Source organism: Anabrus simplex, chromosome 4 (assembly GCF_040414725.1).
Source record: "Anabrus simplex isolate iqAnaSimp1 chromosome 4, ASM4041472v1, whole genome shotgun sequence".
Lineage (NCBI taxonomy): Eukaryota > Metazoa > Arthropoda > Insecta > Orthoptera > Tettigoniidae > Anabrus > Anabrus simplex.
Genome location: NC_090268.1, coordinates 40,532,024 through 40,554,247, shown reverse-complemented (window position 1 = coordinate 40,554,247; position 22,224 = coordinate 40,532,024). Strand labels below are relative to the sequence as shown.

The following is a 22,224-nucleotide window of genomic DNA, read 5'->3' as shown; positions in this document are numbered from 1 at the left end:
CCAGAGGCGGCCCCATACGCTATTAGGTGACTATCCCATGACATTTGCTAAGTCAGTGTAGATCTCACCGATCACCTGGCTGAGCGGCTTGGGCCACGTAGCCAACAGCTTACATTCGGCAGACAGTGGATTTCAACCCCACTGTCGGCAGCCCTGAAGATGGTTTTCCGTGGTTTCCCATTTTCACACCAGGCAAATGCTGGGGCTGTGCATTAATTACGGCCACGGCCGCTTCCTTCCAACACCTAGACCTTTCCTATCCCATCGTCGCCATAAGACGTATCTGTGTCGGTGCGACGTAAAGCCACTAGAAAAAACTACCTTTTACTAAATTCTACATTCATCTTATTCCATATTAGCAGTGAAAAATGGGTTTCTGCTTTGGCTTGGAGGAAAAATTTGCCTCCAAGTCAGATACATTTTTCCGCCACCAGTGTAGTGATTTGAGATTTTCCGACTTATCGGTTACTCCTGGGAAACAGATAGTAAAAGGGCACATAGTTTTTGACCTGGGACTCTTGAGTATTCAACTCCCCCCGTCGAAAAAAAGGCGAAGAATGTTCACGGATCACGGCTGTCTGCGGCTTGGTCATTCCAGCTCTGGAACTTTGGACTGTTAGATCGGCAGCGTAGAACTGTTCGTTAAAAGTGAGAAAATGTGTGGTTTTTCATTTGATCGAGTATTTCATATGAAAGCATTTTAAACGCGCCATTCCTACTGACAGCATTGTAATAACCTCTGTTCATTTCAGTTTGGAAAACCACTACGACAATCTTTCTGAGGATGTAAAAAGGCAGGTAGAGAATGAGTTTCTGCCATTATAATGAAAACTCCCCAACCTGATTGTGACTGAGGATAGGCAAGCAGGCCTACCATTACAATGGATATTTCCTAACCCAGTCTTCATATGAGAAAATATGTTTGGTGAATATTCCCCGTCGGGTTTCTAGGGTAACGTTAAGAAGTATGCAATTTACTACAATCTTGCTAAAACGTGTACACTACTTAACCTATAATTCTGTTTACAATGTAGAATTCCGTAGCGAAGCACGGGTACATCAGCTAGTATGTAAATAATAGCAAGAATATCCGCAACAACTTAAAAAAAAAGACAATAAAATGGCATTAAACTTTCAAATAGGCAACGGAAACTACAACAGGCACACACAAAAAAGTCAAAATAATAATTGATCCTACACTCCCAAATGTATGAAACATGTTTATCACTATTTAACATTTCGATATATCCCCCAGATTTTTTTACAAAAATGCCTGACTTCCGGGCTCTAGCAATCACGTAAGCTGAGTGAACCTCGGTCCAGGTAAAAATCCCTAACGTGGTCGGGAATCAAACCCCGTACCCGCCCATCAGAATCTATAAACCCCACTGTAGTTTCAATTATATAATCACTACCGTAATGTACATTAATGAATAATAGAAATGTTGTTTTGGATGATACGAAATTGCTTGATGAATTATTGTGCTCTAAAACAATTCGTTTGGAAGCAATGATGCATTTTTCTTAGAAACAATGTATTTTCACTGAAATATTCTTTAACAAGTAGTGAATGGTAAGCGTTTTCAACAGTAATTGCTGTATATGCGTCAATTCATTTTTATTTAATAAGCAGACATAATGCCGATGATGAAAGGGTATTTTCATTAACCAAAACTTCGTGGTCAGACGAAAGGAACAGACTGTCAATGAAAGCAGTAATAGGTAATGTATGTATGTATGTATGTATGTATGTATGTATGTGTGTATGTATGTGTGTTGGGTATTCAGCCCGAAGGCTGGTTTGATCCTCCACAGCTCCGCCAACATCTGTCATATGTAACCTAGGCGTCAATGAAGAGGCATTCTAGGGAAATGAGGAGCGATAGTTTCCCGTTGCTTTCCTCGCCGAGCTAGAAATTGGTATTACATATCAGTCTACAAAGCCAATTGAAATGCATGCACCAACTGACCCTATGAGCGATATTTTCATACCATTCATAACACGGACTGGCTGCAGAAGGAATGATATGACCAGCATAGCTCATAAATGGGTATTGTAACAGCACAATCGAATTTTAAGCATTTTTCATGTAAAGTATTCCACAGCAATTTGAAGTCTACAAAGTTACTGAAGGACATTCCCTCTTCACAGAAGTACGAACAATAAGATTGCAGAATTGATTACAATGAATAGCGTTACTCTATTCACCTCTCGTTTGTATTGTTCTTAGTGAATAAATAGGAATTGAATGTGTTGTCAGGCTTTTTTTTTTTTTTCAAATTGCCCTCCTTTTTTCTCTTCAAATGGCTTGCGTTTGAAAATGTTGATCTCATCATCCTACAGGAGAAAGATTATAAGACACATCGAGTCCCCTAGGACTTGCACTGATAGTTTTAGAGGTTATTAAAGGGGGGAGGGGGGGGGAGCCGAGGTTAGCACAATCTAGGGTGGAAGGGAAGTAGCATCGAACCAGTCCAACTAAGGCCAACGATTCCTCCATAGTATATAAGATGATGATGATGATAATAATAATAATAATAATAATAATAATAATAATAATAATAATAATAATAATCGTATGGCCTCAGCTACCATGTGCAAGCATTTTAATTTGACGCCATCTGGCTGCCTGCTCAACAATTTCGTCGTTCTGTTTAATTCTAGGCCTATTAAATGGCAGAGTATAACGAATATCTCGTGGGTGTCTGTAGCTGGGTTTTAGGTTAATTTTGTCAGGCAAGCGCCAAATGTGTCAGCAGAGATTTTTACATGCCGACATGGAGTATCGAATTAAATTTCTTCCCACTCTTCAAAAATCCAACTACCTCTGCCGGTTTTGAACCTGCTATTTTGGCAGCCGAAGACAGACTAGAATTGATCCACAGAGGAAGCTTGCATGTTAGAAAGAAGTGGCAATTGAAGAGAACCCTAGTAACTATCGAAAAAGTTCAAAATAATATTTAATTTAGAATATATGATAAATCCGGAAGTTCTTTCACCATTTGATAAAAGAAACAACTGACAACGGAAGACAAGGATACACGTATCTTGAACGAAGTTGTTTGATCTCCAATTTCTTTGAAGTAAATTCTTAAATTATAGGGAAACAAATAATACTTCCTCTGTCCCAAAATCATAGTCTCATTCCGTCAACGAGCTTTTATTGTTAACAACGGCAACGTAATAGCAATTTAAGCACAGAACAGCGATGTTTGCTCTGTCGCAGAGCATATAAACTGGTTTAGCAGTCTGGGACATATGCGCATGACCTTGGTAGGCGGTCGCATGAACCGAGGTGTTCAGATCAACGCAAGCTATCTGTGAATGCAGTGGTAGTGACGTGAGTCAGACGCTTTGTGTATACAATAGACTTCAATACGAAGTACGTACCGTTTAAGTAATAAGTGTAAGTAATAATGGCATCTTGCCAAGAGGTGTAATAAAGGGAAGTGCTGTGAAATTTGCCCTTCATAGACGGTCCATAGAGCGCATATGGAAACAAGGTGAGAACTCCATAATGAATGACAACATCGTTGCTGATGTCTCCGCTAGAATGGAAGGGAGAGTCGGTAGAAAGAGGAAATGTATAGATCAGGATAGACTTAAAAACATTCCATTGCGTCAAAGAAAGACTATCAGATCTGTAGCTGTCGCTTTGGGTATGTCAAAATCAACAGTGCATCGCAGAATCCAAGAAAAAAATGTTAGACGACATGCATCAAGACAAACCAACACTGAACTTCACAGGAGAACAGAAGCGTTTGCTTTTTTGTTTGTCAATGTTGGATCCAGAAATTTCGATACGCAGAGCAAGATTTCAGGACATGTTCAATCGGATTCATGTTGATGAAAAATGGTTTTACATGACTGCAGAAAAAGGACGATTTTACCTTGTTGCTGAAGAACCCTATCCACATCGAATCAGTCACATAATTTTTTCAAATATGCTCCTATCACATCAATGAAAGTAGAAAGAAGTTTCTCAAAATATAAAACAGTATCAGCCGACAACCACCGTTCCTTCTCCTTTGATAAATTGAGGGGGACTATGGTGGTATATTGCAATGCTTTCTAAGGTATGTTTATTCACATTATTTTAGTAGAAATGAAAATGAACAGTGATAAATTTTAATTTATTGATTAATAACTTAGTAGTAATACACTCATTTTACTAAAATCTTCGTTTTACAATACAGCTATTCTAACCACGTAGGTTATTCGTCATTTGTCTTAGACAATTATTATGAAATTGATCACTTTTATAACACCATTTTTTAATTTTAAGATAATTTTAGGGGCATTTTGTAGGTCATTTTGTGATCATTTTAGGTCATTAACATCTGGGCCCTACTTATAAATAACAAGGAAGGTACAGAGTGAATCATATAAAACGGGTGGTACGGTATTAAAAACAGCGTAACCTTGTTCATACCGCATGGATTCTGGCAGTTTTTGTTTTAAACGACATTGGGCCCAAAGAAGTTTAGTTCTGTAAAGCATCCGAGTGATGTCACTATAGTCCATACGTAACATCATTTTTTCCCTTCCATTTCGTATCTCCCATGTGGGTGGGGACCAGCGTTGTCAACCTTCGAAAATCGAAAAACCGTACAGTATAATAATAATATTCACCAAAATACACTAACATTCGAATAGAATGCGTGCAATAATATCAAACCGGAAGTAAGAAAATGCAACATATACAGAGATGCCAACTTTCAAAAAAGGTAATTCGTAATGCAGCCGTTACGGCACGGGGGGGGGGGCGGTCGTAGATTTTTTCTTTTTTTTTTCGTGATCTTACTAACTTACATATCATTTAAAGCTTGTAGTTACTGTTTGGTAAACGTACACTGGTAACATCCTTTTTCTTTTCATATCATGTGCATCCTCTGCACTAACAGAGCACTTAACAGGTCGGAGTTCATATTAGCACGAAATTCAGTCTTGTTCATTTTCATCATGCGCATCCGAAACATCGCGGCTCCACACACTACAAAACACGTGTGAATGAGATTTTGAGGAGCGCATTAAACTGGGTCATTCTTCCGAGTATACCTCCCAAAATTTTCAACTATATTTATTACTAGCGTCACTAGTCACGGTAACGTAATCAGCACAAGAAATCCCTTCATTATTTCAAACCTTTCGCATTTCGTAACACACGATTAGCATATATCCTAGAAGAGCAATATATGTAAATTTGGCAACTAAAATCGCAATAAATACTTCTTCAACAGTCACGCACACAGTATTCACCATTAAACGGAGTTTGTCACCACTTTACCGCCAAAACAAAGAGAAAAGAACTCTCATACTTGCATGGAAGTCTGATCATGTGACGAACAAGGACAACAACTCCGCAAGATATGCCACTTCACAGGTGCCTAAATTTCCGGTACTGGAAGCACACACTGCGTCCAGCGCGTGAAAACTCGAAATATTCTTAAACGAACGACAGGAAAGGGGGATAAATTATTTGTGAGAAATCCGAGGATAATATTCCGAGAATTCATGCCGCCTTGTGTATCCTTCTGAACACTTCATACACTTAGATTTAAAAATCAACAAAAAATCGTAATTTGTGGTGTGTGATTCGTAAAGGCGTAATTATGATGGGTAATTCGTAATTATTACGATTGAATCGTAATAGTTGGCATCTCTGCATATACACTTTGCCCTTTCTTCACATGCTGATCAGGACGCAGCCATTTCCTATACTGTCTATAGGCCTAACTCTCTCACGACTACCTGTACTTTTGTTTCCTTCTGGGTGATTTAACAGATAGTTTTAATTTTTTGGGTGTCGAAGGACATGCTCTATTTTTGGAATCAGAAGTTAACCACATCATTACTTATTTAACATCTATATAATTACATAAAATAAGAGTTTTCTCTGTACATTGCTCAGAATTAAAAAAAAAAGAATGCTATTTCTGTAACGGTCCTGACCACAGTAACAAGCAAATGCACTTTTTAATTTTCCATACCGAGCTCGATAGCTGCAGTCGCTTAAGTGCGGCCAGTATCCAGTATTCGGGAGATAGTAGGTTCGAACCCCACTGTCGGCAGCCCTGAAAATGGTTTTCCGTGGTTTCCAATTTTCACACCAGGCAAATGCTGGGGCTGTACCTTAATTAAGGCCACGGCCGCTTCCTTCCCACTCCTAGCCCTTCCCTGTCCCATCGTCGCCATAAGACCTATCTGTGTCGGTGCGACGTAAAGCAACTAGAAAAAAACAAAATTTTCCATAATTTCTGTCTGTCTGTATGTATGTACACGCATCACGAGAAAACGGCTGAAGAGAATTAAATGAAAGTCGGTATGCTAAGTCAGGGAATGAACCATTCTAGGCTATAAATCATTTTATTCTCGCTGAGTGAAATGGTAGTTTAGGGAAAGGTCTAACATATAATTCTCAAATATTTGTTATTAGTGGTCCTATCGATAAATAACAGTACTAAAGTTAGATAGAATTAAATTTCCGATAATTTATGTTTTACGCGTTTTTACCGTACCGGCTGTGATAAGAGTTATTCATGAGTTTGTATTTTTGTTGCTAAGTCCATATCAACGCCGAGCAACGAGCAAATGGGTGAACAGAATTTAATGAAAATCGGTATGTAGAGTCGGGGGATAAAAAACTACCGGTCTAGGCTGTAAGTAATTTTAATCGCCCTGGATGAAATGGTAGTTTAGGGGAAAGCGCCTAGAATATAACTTTTAAATACCTGGTCCTGTCGAAAAGTACTACATAACAAAAGTTAGAGAATACAATTTCAGATCATTTATGTTTTATTCAGTTTCACCGTACCAACTATGGTAAGAGTGGTATTTCAGAATCAGAAGAAAACTATATTTGAAGGCCTACAACGTCGAAAGCTCATAAAAACTGATCAACAATAAAATTACACTGGCCATTGTTTGTTGTGATGTTTTTTGTCTCTTAACTGCCACTCATCCCCGATAGATAGGATAGGATTACAGCTGCGTATCGAATACAACAGTCTGCCTGAATACTGGCGGGAAATAGCCGGGGAGTTAGATAACTTTCTTCTTTAGCATGCCTTTCTACTGGTTCATACATTTTCTGATACTACTAGTAAGTAACACCCTGGTTCATCATAATATTCCAGGGACGTCTTATACATTGTTACCGTACCGGCTATGATCACAGATATATTCATGAACTTGAATTTTTGTTACTAAGTCCACATCAGCGCTGAGTCACGAGAAAATGGGTAAACAGAATTTAATACAAATCGGTATGTAAAGTCGGAGAATAAGGAACCACAGTCTACGCTGTAAATAATTTTATAAGACGCCCTAATACCAGAGTCGAAAGAAAACTAAATATGAAAGTCTACAATACAGAAGCCTCATAACATTGATGAACAATAACATTATATTGACCATTGCTTTTTGTGATGCGCTTTGCCTCTTCTGTTGCCACTCATCTCCAATAGATAGGATTACTGCAGCGCACCGAGTTTTTTTAAAAAAATTTGCTTACGTCGCACCGGTACGAATAGGTCTTATGGCGACGATGGGATAGGAAAGGGCTGGGAGTGTGAAGGAAGCGGCCTTGGCCTTAATTAAGGCACAGCCCCAACATTTGCCTGGCGTGAAAATGGGAAACCACGGAATACCATATTCAGGGCTGCCGACAGTGGGATTCGAACCACTATCTCCCCTATGCAAGCTCAAAGCTGCGCGCCCTTAACCACACGATCAACTCGCCCGGTCGTACCGAGTGTAAGAGCCTGCCTGATTATTGGAGGGAAGTAGCTGGAGAGTTAGGCTTCGATCACATTGGAGGCACGCTTGTGCAAGTAAAGTTGGTGGCGCGCGCGTGCGCAAGCTGGCGTGAACAGCAATGTGTTCACACTAAATGCAAGCAGGTGCAAGTTAATTATTACAAACAGGTCAGTCGAAATGGAGATGTCAGACGATGAGGACATTGTTTTGGAAAATGGTGTTTTAAAATTTTTATTTTTGGATGAGCAGGAAATCAGGGAAGAGTGGGTGAACGAGTATTTTTTGGACAGAGAGGAAGATGGAGAGTATGCACGAATATTCAACGATTTGCTTAGACAGCCTGATAAGTTTTTTGAATACTTCAGAATGATACCAGACATTTTCTACTATATACTGAAAAAAAAAAATCACTCCTAGAATAAGGAGGCAATCTAATTTCCGAAAGTGTGTATCACCTGAAGAGAAGCTGATGGTTACGTGGAGGTAAGACTTGCCAAGATTTATTAACTATTGACTTTAAAATATGCTTTTGATGAATTTACAAATGATATTCAATCTGCCGTAGGCCTTTCTCTCCCAAAAAAAGTTAATGTAACGTATTAATTATAAGCATTAAAAGTGCCGACTGAATAGTTTGTGAAAATATCCCGCATATTGCACGCTTGCAACTTAAAAAAAAAAAAAATTGTTTCGAAGTGCAGTCGGATCAAGCTTGCGCAAGCGTGCACTTGCTTGTGGCGGGCAGTGTGAGCGGCTGCGCACGCGCGCGCCACCAAATTACTTGTACAAGCGTGCCTCCAATGTAATCGTAGCCTTAGGTAAACTACTTCTTTAGCATGCCATCCGTCTGGTCCATATATTTTCTGATACTACTGGTACGTAACACAGTGGTTCATCATAGCATTCGAGCTATTCAATTCCTACACTGAGGCATTGATTGAAATGAGCAGTAACGGAATAATGGCACAGGAGTGTTCACGGCTGTCTGCGGCCTGTCATTTCAGCACTGGAACTTTGGACTGTTAGATCGGCACCGTAGTACTGTTCGTTAAAAGGGAGAAAATGTGCGGTTTTCCGTTTGATCGAGTATTTTATATGATAACACTGCTTTTAATCGCGACATTTCTACTGACGTTTTAGTAATGACGTATGTTGACTTCAGTTAGGAAAACCACAAAGACAGTCTTTCTGAGAATCCCGTAGCGAAGCACGGGTACATCAGATAGTTCAAAATAAACGCCAAAGAAATGAATATATACTTATTTATAATACAGAGTAAGCTAACCAACAAGGAATTGAAGCACTACATTGCCACGCAACAAAAATTTGTAAGTACTTTACAATATTATTTACAAGTTTGACGAAATCACGTTATCCATAAGATTTACAACTAGACGCCGCACTGTTTTTACAGGTTTGATGTTACACCACACTTCACACGGATTAAGAAACGATTGACGGAGTTTGGTGTGTTATCCCTAAGATTTACAACTTTTAAAAAAAGTTTTTATAGACGCTGCACTGTTACATGCTCGATGTTGCACCACGCTTCACACTGGTTAAGAAACGATTGAGGAGTTTGGTGTGGGCTGATTCAGCAGTGTGACTAAACAAATATACGACTATGAGATTCACAGTTGATAGTTTTGGAATAGGGTAATCCCGGCCGCAGAGTGAGACAAAAATCCCACGTCTCCGACTATTCAGACGCTTCACTGGTTGATCTGAAACCAGCTCAAACGTGAATCATAACATTCAAAGCTTGGGAATCCCCTGAAGAAATGGAGACCACGTCATACATGTCCAGGAAATTATGTATATTGAAACAGGAGAAAAAATAATTTTGCATACACAATCTGAACTTTGCTAATAATAATAATAATAATAATAATAATAATAATACAAAATGTTCATTTTAAAATGTCGCAGAACCGTAGAAAATGCGTACAGCTTGCCATTCGAACCGTACAAAGAAGGTTGAAAATTGTAAATGTACGTTTAAAACCGTACGGTTGCCAACGCTGGTGGGGACGATAGATTAAAATCCACGCTAACCCCTGCCTGTCGTAAGAGGCGGCTAAAAGGGGAACCTGGAACTCTCAACTCTTAAGTGTAGATTGGCGACCACGGCTCCCCTAGCTAAGTCTGGCATTGCTTCCATTGGTGTCAGGATCCTCGCCTTCATCTTTCTTATCCGACCTCCCCGGTATTATGTTTACGATGTTAATTGTAAAACTGTGTTTCATCTTAAAAGAGTAATTATTACCACCACCACCACCACCACATCATCATTTCGATATCGAACTCCATCATTGCCACAAAGGACGTACCGAAGATAATTCGTCCGAAGAAAGACAGAAACCTCGCCTTAGGAAGTTGGAAACATGTCCTTTGGTAAGCGCTTCTGACAAGCATCGCACATCTCGTTTGCAATGCATTGTGTGTACAAGCCATTTACGCATCTACTACTGAGAGAGTAACCAATTCTCCAACAGATACTGCATATTTATAAACTTACTGCATGTCTGTAGCTATCATCAAACAGAAATGTAATAATATTAAAAAACCACCTCTTTTATGTGAATCACACGTTTCTATTTGTCATAAGAAATGCACAGGAGAATAACTATTCGTACTTCAATGATATTCCTAGCTTGAGGCCAAATTAATCAAGTTCTCCACATGATGATTCAGAGGTCTGGGAGTTCAAACAAGACTTCTTGTGCGTCACAATGTTACAGGAAAGTAAGCCATAATATACTGTATTCATCGAAGAATTTATATAAAGAGCTTGGATTGCTAGTCGTGGCGTACAGTGTCCGGATATTTCGTACCACGGACATTCAGCACCACTTGATTTTTTTATTTTTTGCTTTACGTCGCACCGGGACAGATAGGTCTTATGGCGACGATGGGACAAGGAAGGGCTAGGAGTGGGAAGAAAGCGGCCGTGGCCTTAATTAAGGTACAATCCCAGCATTTTACTGGTGAAAATGGGAAACCACGGAATACTATTTTTAGGGCTGCCGAACTACTATCTCCCGAATACTGGATACTGGCCGCACTTAAGCGACTGCAGCTATTGAGCTCGTACTTGATTTTTTAGGACATTTCGTACCACCTAGGTCGTTGTCTACTCGCGAACGATTTTCCCGTAATTCCCAAATACTTACGTCAGGACAATACGTACCTCTTAATGTCAAACTGGAATTCCATTTCCACGCCAGAGGGCGTAATGGACCTGACAGACACGCTTTAGAAATCAGAAACAAAAATAATTTACATTTGCTGAAGAAAACTACTATAATATTTTAATAACTGCCCTTTAAACTTATGTTTACGTAAACATTATTTTTCTGATTTTAAATATAAATCCTGAAACAAATTAATACAATAGAAATATACAGTGTGTTCGGGCGCAATGTGTCTGACGGGCGTAAGGATGGATAACATTACTATTATTGTGAAAATTTATAAATTACTGCATTATTTCATTATGGCGTAAGTAAAATAAAAGATTCTTATGAACTGGCCGATATGGCCTTGAAAGTCACACGGAAACAAGAAACTACTTAAAGGTAGAAGTTCGCGAATGACGAATACGAGATAAAAATCAACACGTGTGCCAATCATATCAGTTGCGCCCGACGGAAGGTTAACATCAGTAGTGGTAACATCACCGAGGCTTCTGCACTAGAAGTGGACAATGGATATACAAACTGAATGCATTCATTAGGAAATAGTTTTTACTTCGCATTATTTCCCACTCTTTCAAGTGGTACGTAACTCCTAAATATGTTAAGTCATTAGCTGACACTTCGCAAGTAATAAGCCGGTCAAGTGATACGAAATTGTGGTTCAGTTCTTTGGTCTCCAACGCAGCCGCGTGGCGGATAATATGAAATCGGCACCATATTAAAAGTTAATACCACAAAATAAAAGTCTACTGTCCAGTACCTAACCTTAATTACTTGTACACTTATTATGCTTAAAATAAGTACACCGCTTTTCATTAAAACTGTATTGTGGTTAACAGTATAACAAAATTGTAACCTTCTGTGCTCATTGTTCCGGGATGGAAACTTGACACAAACAATCGACATTCAAGATATGTCTTATGGCGGCGACGGGAGAAGAAAGGCCTAGGAATGGGAAGGAAGCGGCCGTAGCCTTAATTAAGGTACAGCCCCAGCATTTGCCTGGTGTGAAAATGGGAAACCACGGAAAACCATCTTCAGGGCTGCCGACAGTGGGGTTCAAACCCACTATCTCCCGAATGCAAGCCGGCATATTCACGATCACGTTTAAGAAGTTCTTTTCCGCAGAAATTTACTCTTTATGTCGACTCTGAAGACCGATTTACGTTTAACAGATGCTAAATATATCTATTTTATTTTAAATGCTCTAACAGATACGTGACTATTCTGGTAACTAACTTATATACTTCCTATCACCACAGTCTAATATCTATCACTACAACTGATATTACCTTCGAGATGATTTGATGCACCAGAAGGACGAAGTTGTGGCAAACCTCACATGTTACAGGCGTCGCCATGGCAGTCTGTTGTTCCAATTGCATTGTACAAGGCTGGACAAATAAAAACACAAGCAATCCGACAAATAGCGAACTGTATGCACTTCCACAGGGGTGAGTAGCCGCACTCAACCGGCTGTTGAGACCGGCAAAGCCGCACTAAGCTCTTATCGTATCTCAGCTTACGCGGAAGACGCAAGAACCACGTGACGGCACTGGCTGGCTGGCACGAGCCCTGGTGGCCAGCAGCATACGTTATTTTCACCGACCTTTGCTACGTTGTCTTTGTTACGTAAGTCCTGTCTATGACACTTCACGCAGCTCCAGCTGTTCGATAAGCGATGAACTTTCTTGCCATGAACTTGAGTGGAAACGAAGTCAATTAAATTAACAGCAACTGGGAGTCGTTTGCAATACAAGATGCGAGTGGTATCAGGGAAGATTTATGTTCTGCCAACAGATAAGTCTACATATGGTAACGAAAAACTATTAGGCCTACAAGTTGCTTTACGTCGCACCAACACAGATAGGTCTTATGGCGACGATGGGATAGGAAACGGCTAGGAGTGGGAAGGAAGAGTCCGTGGCCTTAATTAAGGTACAGCCCCAACATTTGCCTGGTGTGAAAATGGGAAACCACGGACAACCATCTTCAGGGCTGCCGACAGTGGCGTTCGAACCCACTACCCGGCCTAAAGCCATGGGATGGAGTTGACCGATATTTTTATCATTTAAAGATTCTGTATATCCCGAATACTCGAAACTGGCCGCACTTAAGCGACTGCAGCTATCGAGCTCGGCGGTAAAAAAAAAAAAATCTTCGAAATTCTAGCCAAACATAATCTGAATTACTGGCATGTCGGCAGGGGGCACAGGGAAGCCGTCGACGTATTTTAAGGTTCCAATTCGTGTCCTCATCCCGAGGTGGTTGCAGCTCTTTTCAGGCCCACCCCCATTGGAGGTGAATTGCATGTACCATATCAACCACATACCAGCCCTCCTGCCGGTTTTAAATTTCTGGCAGTACCGGGAATCGAACCCGGGCCCCCGAGGACGGCAGCTAATAACACTAACCGTTATGCTACAGAGGCGGACAAGGTTCTAATAACAAATACAGGTTTTCGGTGACGTTAAATGACTACAAAATAAAAGTAATGAGGGGTCAAAGACTTGGGGCGGAAATGTCTCTCTAAGAGTAGTGATGACTCTGCGTGGAGAAAATGACTGAAAATCATGTACAGTACTATACTGGTTTGGAGCGGCAAAACTGTATGTTAGGAAAAAAAAAACCTGGCAGTACGTGTGGTGGAGAGGTCTCTTTGTACTGAGTGTGGTAACTTCGTCATTATAATCTATACATATCTATATATTATAAAATAAGAGTTTTGTCTGTACATTACTCAGAATTTAAAAAGGATGGTATTTCTGTATCGATCGTGTCCACAGTGACAAAGAAATGCACTTTTTAATTTTCCGTAATTTCTGTCTGTCTGTCTGTCTGTCTGTCTGTCTGTCTGTCTGTCTGTCTGTCTGTCTGTCTGTCTGTCTGTCTGTATGTATGTATGTATGTATGTATGTATGTATGTATACGCATCACGAGAAAACGGCTGAAGATAATTTAATGAAAGTCGGTATGTAAAGTCTGGTGGTAAGTCGCTACAATCTAGGCCATAAATAATCTTATTCACGCCGAGGGAAATGGTAGTTTAGGTGAAGGCCTAAAATTTAATTCTCAAATATTTATGTTATCAGAGGTCCTATCTTAATGGAAATCGGTATGCAAAGTCGGGGAATAAGATGCTATAATCTAGGCTATAAATAATTTTATTCACGCCGAGTGAAATGGTAGTTTGGGGGAAGGCCTAAAATTTAATTCTCATACTAAAGTTACATAGTATTAAATTTCTGATCATTTATGTCTTATACATTTTACCGTACCGGCTATGATAACAGAGATATCCATGAATTTTGATTTTTGTTGCTAAGTCCATATCAGCGCCGAGTCGCGAGAACATGGGTAACAGAAGTTAATGAAAATCGGTATGGAAATTCAGGGAATAAGGAACTACAGTCTACGCTATAAATACTTTTGTAAGACGCCATAATATCACAGAGTCGAAAGAAAACTAAATGCGAAGGCCTACAATACAGAAAGTTCATAATATTGATCAACAATAACATTACACTGACCATTGTTTGTTGTGATGTGTTTTGTGTCTCTGTTGCAACTCATCTCCGATAGATGGGATTACTACTGTATACCGAGTTTTTTTTAAATTTGCTTTACGTCACACCGACACAGATAGGTCTTATTGCGACTATGGGATAGGCAAAGGGCTAGAAGTAGAAAGGAAGATGCCCTGGCTTTAATTACGGTACAGCCCCAGGATGTCTGGTGTGAAAATGGGAGACCACGGAAAACCATCTTCAGGGCTGTCGACAGTGGGGTTCGAACCTACTACCTCCCGGATGCAAACTCACAGCTGAACACCCCTAACCGCACGTCCAATTCACCTGGTCGTGCCGAGTATAACAGCCTGCCTGAATGTTGGCGGGAAGTAGATGAGGAGTTGGATAACTTTATTCTTTAGCAAGAGCAGAATGGGCCACTAAGAGAAGAAAACGACCGTGGAGGAAAGAAACATTGTTGTCTCCCAATATCCTTCAACAAAAATTATATTCTGAAATTGCAAGTATAATCGGAAGAAGTCGAGCGACTGCGCAATCCCTCATTAAGCGATATATGAACAGAAAAACAGTGATCAAAGGCGTCCACAGAAGCTTACGGCAAGAGAGACTAGAATTCTGCTAAGAATGATAAAGAAATCCCCTAAATTATCATCGTCTGCACTATCTGCACATGTGCGTGACCAGTCCGGAAAGGTCACCACTCTAAGGGCAATCTATACCATTCTCAACCGTTAGGGCTACAGAGACAGGGTATGTAGATGAAAACCCTACATTAGTAAAAAGAAAAAGCAATGGAGATTGGAATTCGCGCAACAGCATGTATACAAGGCAACAAATTTCTGGGATACGGTATTATTTACGGATGAGAGTAAATTTAATATCTTTTACAACGATGGTGCGATGTTGGTCTGGAGGAGACCGAATACAGAACTAGACCCTCAAAACCTTCAAACCACGGTGAAGCATGGAAGTGGTAGTTATGGTTTGGGGATGTATGCCAGCTTCCGTTGTTGGGAAACTTGTTTTTACTGATGGTAACACGGACAAATTTGTGTATTTCAATATTCTCAAAGAGAATTTACAACAATGTTAATGCCTTGAGTCTTGCGAGAAATTATTAATTTCAGCAAGACAGTGACCTAAAACATACAGCGGACATTGTACGTCTGTGGCTGCTGTAGTACCACACACTACATCCTCTCGAAACTCCAGCTCAGAGTCTGGACTTGAACCCAATCGAGCACCTGTTGAGTGAACTTAAAACACGAATGAGAAAACACGAAATATATGATAAAACAGCTTTGAAAGAATGTCTGTTACGGGAATGGCAAAAATACATAGGAGGGGTTTTAAACGAGTTGTGGCTTTGTTATAAGTTCCGTTTTCAGTCAGTTTTTAATACTTCGCAGTGCAAAAGAGCAAGAGCACTTGACAGTGTGTTACAGATATACGTTTTGTAAATACTTATTTTTCTACCTGTAGAGCTGTAGTTATGAATTAACAATGTATATGTTAGAAATGTAATAAGTATTTTTGTTTTCAAAGCGGCAAAAATAACGTTTACTTTTCTACACTGCAGTGTATGAATAATTTATTATCTCCACGACTGTATATACTGTATATAGGGGTGGGAAGTAATCGGGAAATGGATTAATAGTACACTACAAAACAACACAAAAAACCTATGACAATATGCCCTGCAGTCGATCGTTTACGACTGTTTTGGTTATTATCCTGAATTGGGGGTTGTGGGTAGAAGGGAGTTCGTACTTACATTTCACTTTGAAGTCATGCATACCGTTACGGATACTGCAGTAATTCGCCAGCGTATGGAACAAGATTGCCATCGAATAGAGTTATGCAATGCCTGGAGTAAAAAGGAGTAAACTCTTGTTCAAATTTCGAGGCGATGGACATGCAGCTCTTTTCAGGCACGTCCCCGATGGAGAAAAGCTGCATGTATCTATTTAACCACATACCAGGCCTCCTGCCAATCTTAAATGCCTGGTAGGAGACTACCGGGAATCGAACTCAGGCCTCCGACAGCTAATAGCGCTAAACTTTACACTACAGAGGTGGACAATGCCGGGAGTGTTCGAACGTGTCCAACAACAGGGCCGCGTGTCCAGGCGTACATTCAGGCACATGATGGTCATTTTCAGCACTTCTTGTATTAGAATGCAGTATTTCTGCTGGTACACCAGCATGGCTGCAGCAACTCCACGGAGGATGTGCCACGTAAGGCTATTACCAATACTTCCCATACAAAGTACGTCGCTCATGGACTATACATATACCATTCTCTCTTGTAGAAATAATAGTTCATATCTGTTAATACATTGATGTGTATGTTTAGTCCTCAGCCCGAAGGCTGGTTGGATCCTCAACAGCTCCGCCATCAGCTGTCATAGATGGCCTAGGCATCACTGAAGAGGCGTACTAGGGAAATGAGGAGTGAGGTAGTTTCCCGTTGTTTTCCTCACCGAGCCACAAGTTTCTATTACATATCAGTCTGCCAAGCCCACTGTAATGCATGCACCAACCGACCCTATGAGCAATATTTTCACACCATCCATAGTAGGGACTGGCTGCAGAAGGAATGGTATTACTTGCTATTTGCTTTACGTCGCACCGACACAGATAGGTCTTATGGCGACGATGGGACAGGGAAGGCCTAGGAATGGGAAGGAAGTGGCCGTGGCCTTAATTAAGGTACAGCCCCAGCATTTGCCTGGTGTGAAAATTGGAAACCACGGAAAACCATCTTCAGGGCTGCCGACAGTGGGGTTCGAACCCACTATCTCCCGATTACTGGATACTGACCGCACTTAAGCGACTGCAGCTATCGAGCTCGGTAATGGCATTACTAGCATCACTCATACCTCAGCCATTTTCATTTTGTCAAAGCCAAGGATAAAGCTGAGACAGATCAATGAAAGTAACAAAATTGTTCTAGCCCATACCAGAAGACATAGTGCACTGTAAACACTAGGTCCCGCCAGTAAAGGCAAAATACAATAAGCAATGGAATTAGAGATACCTGGCTAGTTGCGTGTAGCAACCCCTTCCGCTCTGAGGACGATGGCAGTGCGGCATGACAGGGACTCCACAAGATACCGGAAGCGTGGGAAGACATACTGCTGTGAACTTGCATTTGGAAGACAGTGGGTTCGAACCCTACTGTTGGCAGCCCTGAAGATGATTTTCCGTGGTTTTCCAATTTTACACCTTAATTAAGGCCACGGCCGCTTCCTAACCACTTTAAGCCCCTTCCTATCCCATCGTCGACATACGACCTATGTGTGTCGGTGCGACGTAAAGCAAACTGTGTGGAAGTCATACTGTTCAATGACCACTGCACAGCCTCCCGGAATGCGCAGAGATTGTTCAGAGCAGGGCCAACGGAACACACATCTCTCTCTACAACCTCTTAAGATGTGGTCAATAGGATTGAGATCGGATGACCTTCAGGACCAGATAAGTATCTTCATGCTCGTGGAGTGCTCATCGAACCAATCAGCCATAGTTCAGGAGTGGCTGGACGGCGCATTGTCTTGCTGTGCGTACAGGCCTACTGCAGTGTGATGGAGGTGAACAAATGGGCGGACATAATATGTTAGCATATTCTTGTAAGTTATCGCTCGTCGGTGAGGGACGTTGTCGATGTAAGAGGGGTCCCATTCCATCCCACGTGAACAGACCCCATACCATGACAACCACTTCCGGCCTGAACTGTACGCTGCTGACAAGACGAATCCATTACATCGAGTGTTGGAGGCGGAGGCGCACTCGTACTCAGCTATCGGCATGTACAAACTGGTACCACAATTAATTTGTCCACGTGATCTTTCACTAGTGATGGGTTGCGACTGGAATCGCGAAGAGTCGATTCCATATGCCTGGGGAATCGGGTACCCGATTCCGGAATCGATTCCGAGGAACTAGTAGCACCATCCATGATGCAGATACGTAAACACGTGCAGCACGAATGTGTTGTGTAATGTGAGTACGTTTTGGTTTATAACCAGGTCACTTTACAAGCCATGCCTGCTCTCATTGTAATGTCCTGGAGTTATATACACTAATGCGACTGTAATTTGATCAGAAAATGTGATTCTCTGTTTGAAACTAATCAAATGGTATGGATTGTAAACAAATCAAAACTTGTACGGGGATTATGGCATAATATAAAACTACTATTTCATCAAAATACAATTGTACTAAAGAGACAACCTTAACTAATATTATGCAGTGATGAAAACAAAAATAGTAATTCTGACTGTTTCTCATAATATTCAGCAGTAGTATGAAACGTTCTTCTTCTTCTTTTTCTACAAATTTTCTCACACCTGTAGGGTCGCGGGTGCGAACTGTATCTCACATGTTGATTTGGCCCTGTTCTACAACCGGATGCCCTGCCTGACGCCAACCCTATGTGGAGGGATATAATCACTAGTGCGTGTTCCTGTGGTGGTTGGTAGTGTAGTGTGTTGTCTGAATATGAAGAGAAAAATGTTGGGACAAACACAAACACCCAGTCTCCGGGCCAAAAGAACTTATGAGAGGCGATTAAAATACCTCACCCAGCCGGGGATCGAACCCAAGACCCTCTGAATCGAAGGACTCAACGCTGACTATTCAGCCAATAAGTCGGACAGAACCACAAAATGCTCATTGCACATTAAATGTAACGGAAGATAGGTATGCAACGAAACAAGTTGTGTACGTGCTTATTAAAAATGTGACTTAATTCCACAGATTTCAGACTTTATACTAGTGATATTTGAAAACCTCATGAGAAAAATACAGTATAAGCATAAATAACAAAGCCGATTGCTACACCCAGTGTCGAAATGTGTGATGTGATTTCCAGACTACGAGGATAAATTGTTATTTCATTATTATGTGGCATCATTCATTCATGAAAACCAATAAGACATTTCACTGTATACAAAAGAAATAGTAAACACTGCACGTTCGAATTTGTCCCACTTATATACGGAAGACTCACTCTAGTGAGTGCGCCCAGCACAAACTGGTGATGTCGTCGGGAACTGATTCCTCACATGCGACATTGAGTGAGACTTTGGAGTCGTAGGAACGGATTGTCGCGAATACAGGCGTCATTCGCGCACATCACTATCTTTCACTACGCTTTGGAAGTTTAAAGGTGATGCTCCTGTGCCAACGCCATTTTTTGTGCCTTGTGACGTGCGAAGAACAGTGATACCCAAGTATGACTGTGGCTTCTGTAACACATTGCGAGGAGGTGGTCCCGGATGATATGGCTGCTAAACACTCCGTTCTTATCCAGCAATGAATTCGTGAGCAATCTGTTGCACTGTAACCCGTCTATCCATTTTATCATTCAAGTCAATTAACGGCGACAACTGTCATCAACATGTTTTACTCCACGGCAGTTGCAGTTGCCCGAATCTACGTACTCATGGTAAACTTTGGAAATGGTGGCACATGGAAAGCCCCCTGCCTGCACGACTTCGGAGATGCAATAGCCCATACATATGGCACCGACAATGTGGCCGCGATCAAACGCATCGAGATCTCGTGTCTTGAGCGCGATTACTACCTGTCGGGGCAAAATCTTAGTTGCGCACTCGTGTATGCTGATGAGTCCATGTGCTGCAGCGTGAGTAAGAGAAAAGTAACGTTCACTTTGCTAGCTGTTGCAAAAGAGAATGGGTTGCTACCAAAGTGTTCACACCAGTGTGATGAGGTTTCACTACCTTCTCCTCCTTTCCCCTCCAAGCTCGGGGCTTCGCATAGGTTTGTACCATCAGATTAGTGATGTGCTTCAACAGATGACGTCAGAGTTCGAACAAGTTGCAACTTTGCTGGAGCTTTTGTGCGCGCCGTAACTTAGTGGCTTGCTCTTACTAACACCCAGAGAATTTGTGAAGGATGTGTTAAGAGTATTATGCTGGACAGTACCGGTCCATCCTCTGTTTACTGTTACTTCGTATCTTTTGTACATAATATCACTTCGACCCGTTTCTGTACTTTGAAGCAAGTCAGAATTTGTGTTTGTGCGATGCCTCCTGAGAATAAACGAATTTTCTACTAAAATGTGTTGCTTGGTCCGTATAAATACAGAAAAGGAAAACAAAATATACAGTCTTAACAATACAAATGTCGAAATAGTTACACATTTGAATGGTTATACAAGACTAAACATTTGTGGTAATTTGTCATCAGTTCATGCGGGTCATCTATACTATTACTAAAATTGAGATGGTTGTCAGTTTTGTTTGTTCCGGATAGGCTCGAAAACTACTGGTCCGACTGACCTGAAATTTGGTAAGGATATAGCTTGAAATCCCGAATCACGGAAAGGATACTTTTGATTTTGGTATATTTCACGCAATCAGATAGTTAATATTACTGCATAATAATATTTATACATGTACTAGGAGGTGCCCGCGGCTTCGCCCGCGTTTATTAATTCAACCGCGTTAGATTTTTCTAAACCGTTGAATTAAATGCAAAAGAAAAAATATTTATTAACATACATCGTTTTCACTTTTAATATTGGTCGTTTTCTATTATTTGAATATTTAACGCTACAGTTTTTTCCCCAAACAGTAACTCATGAATATCATGTTTGGTTGAGAGCTATGCTGAAACATACACACACATTCACCCGTAATCTCTGCCATTCTTGACATTTTCTTTCTTCACTCCTTCTCACCCCCTATGCCATGGGAACTGAACTTGGACTTTTCATTTTTATATACAGTTCATAGAAGCAGAAGAAGAAAAAGAAGACAAGTTTTAAGAAACACATCATAATCTTTACATACTGTTGGTTCGGTAACCCGCTGATCAAACTTGTTGAGCGGTTTACTTTACCTTCCTCTATTTTCTTTTCTTTTTTTTTCCCACCCGTTTCACCCCGTATGCCGAACTACCCATCAGATTTCGTTCAAACCACTTCCTAAACCCTCCCAGGGGTAATACGAACAAACTGTGAAATTTTGAGCAAAATCGGTCCAGTAGTTTTTGAGTCCATTCGAAACATACATACATTCATTTTTATATAAATAGAAGATTTGTGTACACGATTGATGAGTTATAAATCATATCTTCTTTAAGTTCTTCTATGCGAGCAATAAATGTAATTCTTTCCCAAGGAGGGGATTGAAACCCCCAACAGTGAGGACAGAAGGAGCGCCTCGCCTGCCACGTTACACAGCTGTCTTAGCCGCCCCAAGCATGGCAACGTAAGAATAATATTACCGTATTCATAATGTTGCGTAAAACATACAATTGTTATAAGATACTTGCCTTGCCCTTTCCCAAACATATTATCGTAATTTAACCTTTCTAATTTTATGGATATATGGACAGCCTTTATTCCCCACAGGATATAAGTCAATGACCGAATGTAGTAATATACGACAGCACGCAACTTCGTTATCAATATTATACACACATCTGTTGCCTGCTGCCATTTCTTGATGGATACAGTACTTTTGTATCCATCTCTTGGCACAGGCCAGAGTAAAGTGTAGCTTCCACCGAAGTCCCAGTCTCATCCATGGCTGTGACAATATGGAAGCTGCTGGGGTATGGGTGGTGCTGAGTAATGACATTCAGAGCACGACTAGTGCATCTGAGTTTTATGAAAGGTGTTGCTCATAGGGTCAGTCGTGCTGCAATAGCACTTTTTGACCCAGTGAGGAAAGCAATGGCAAACTACCTCACTCCTCGTCTTGCCTAG

General features: G+C 40.8%; 1 protein-coding gene across 2 annotated transcripts in view; it reads right to left on the bottom strand.

The window, feature by feature from the left end:
- Positions 1-22,224, bottom strand: part of SCaMC (Short Calcium-binding Mitochondrial Carrier) — a 513,715-nt gene that overhangs the window by 136,237 nt on the left and 355,254 nt on the right. The window contains exon 1 of one of the 2 annotated variants that reach the window (XM_067145051.2): positions 12,249-12,439. The exons of the other annotated variant lie outside the window; for it this stretch is intronic. Within the exon in view, the coding sequence (XP_067001152.1) occupies positions 12,249-12,341 (93 nt within the window). The 5' untranslated portion in view covers positions 12,342-12,439. Of the gene's footprint in view, positions 1-12,248; positions 12,440-22,224 lie in introns of those variants that run through there. 2 annotated transcript variants of the gene reach the window in all.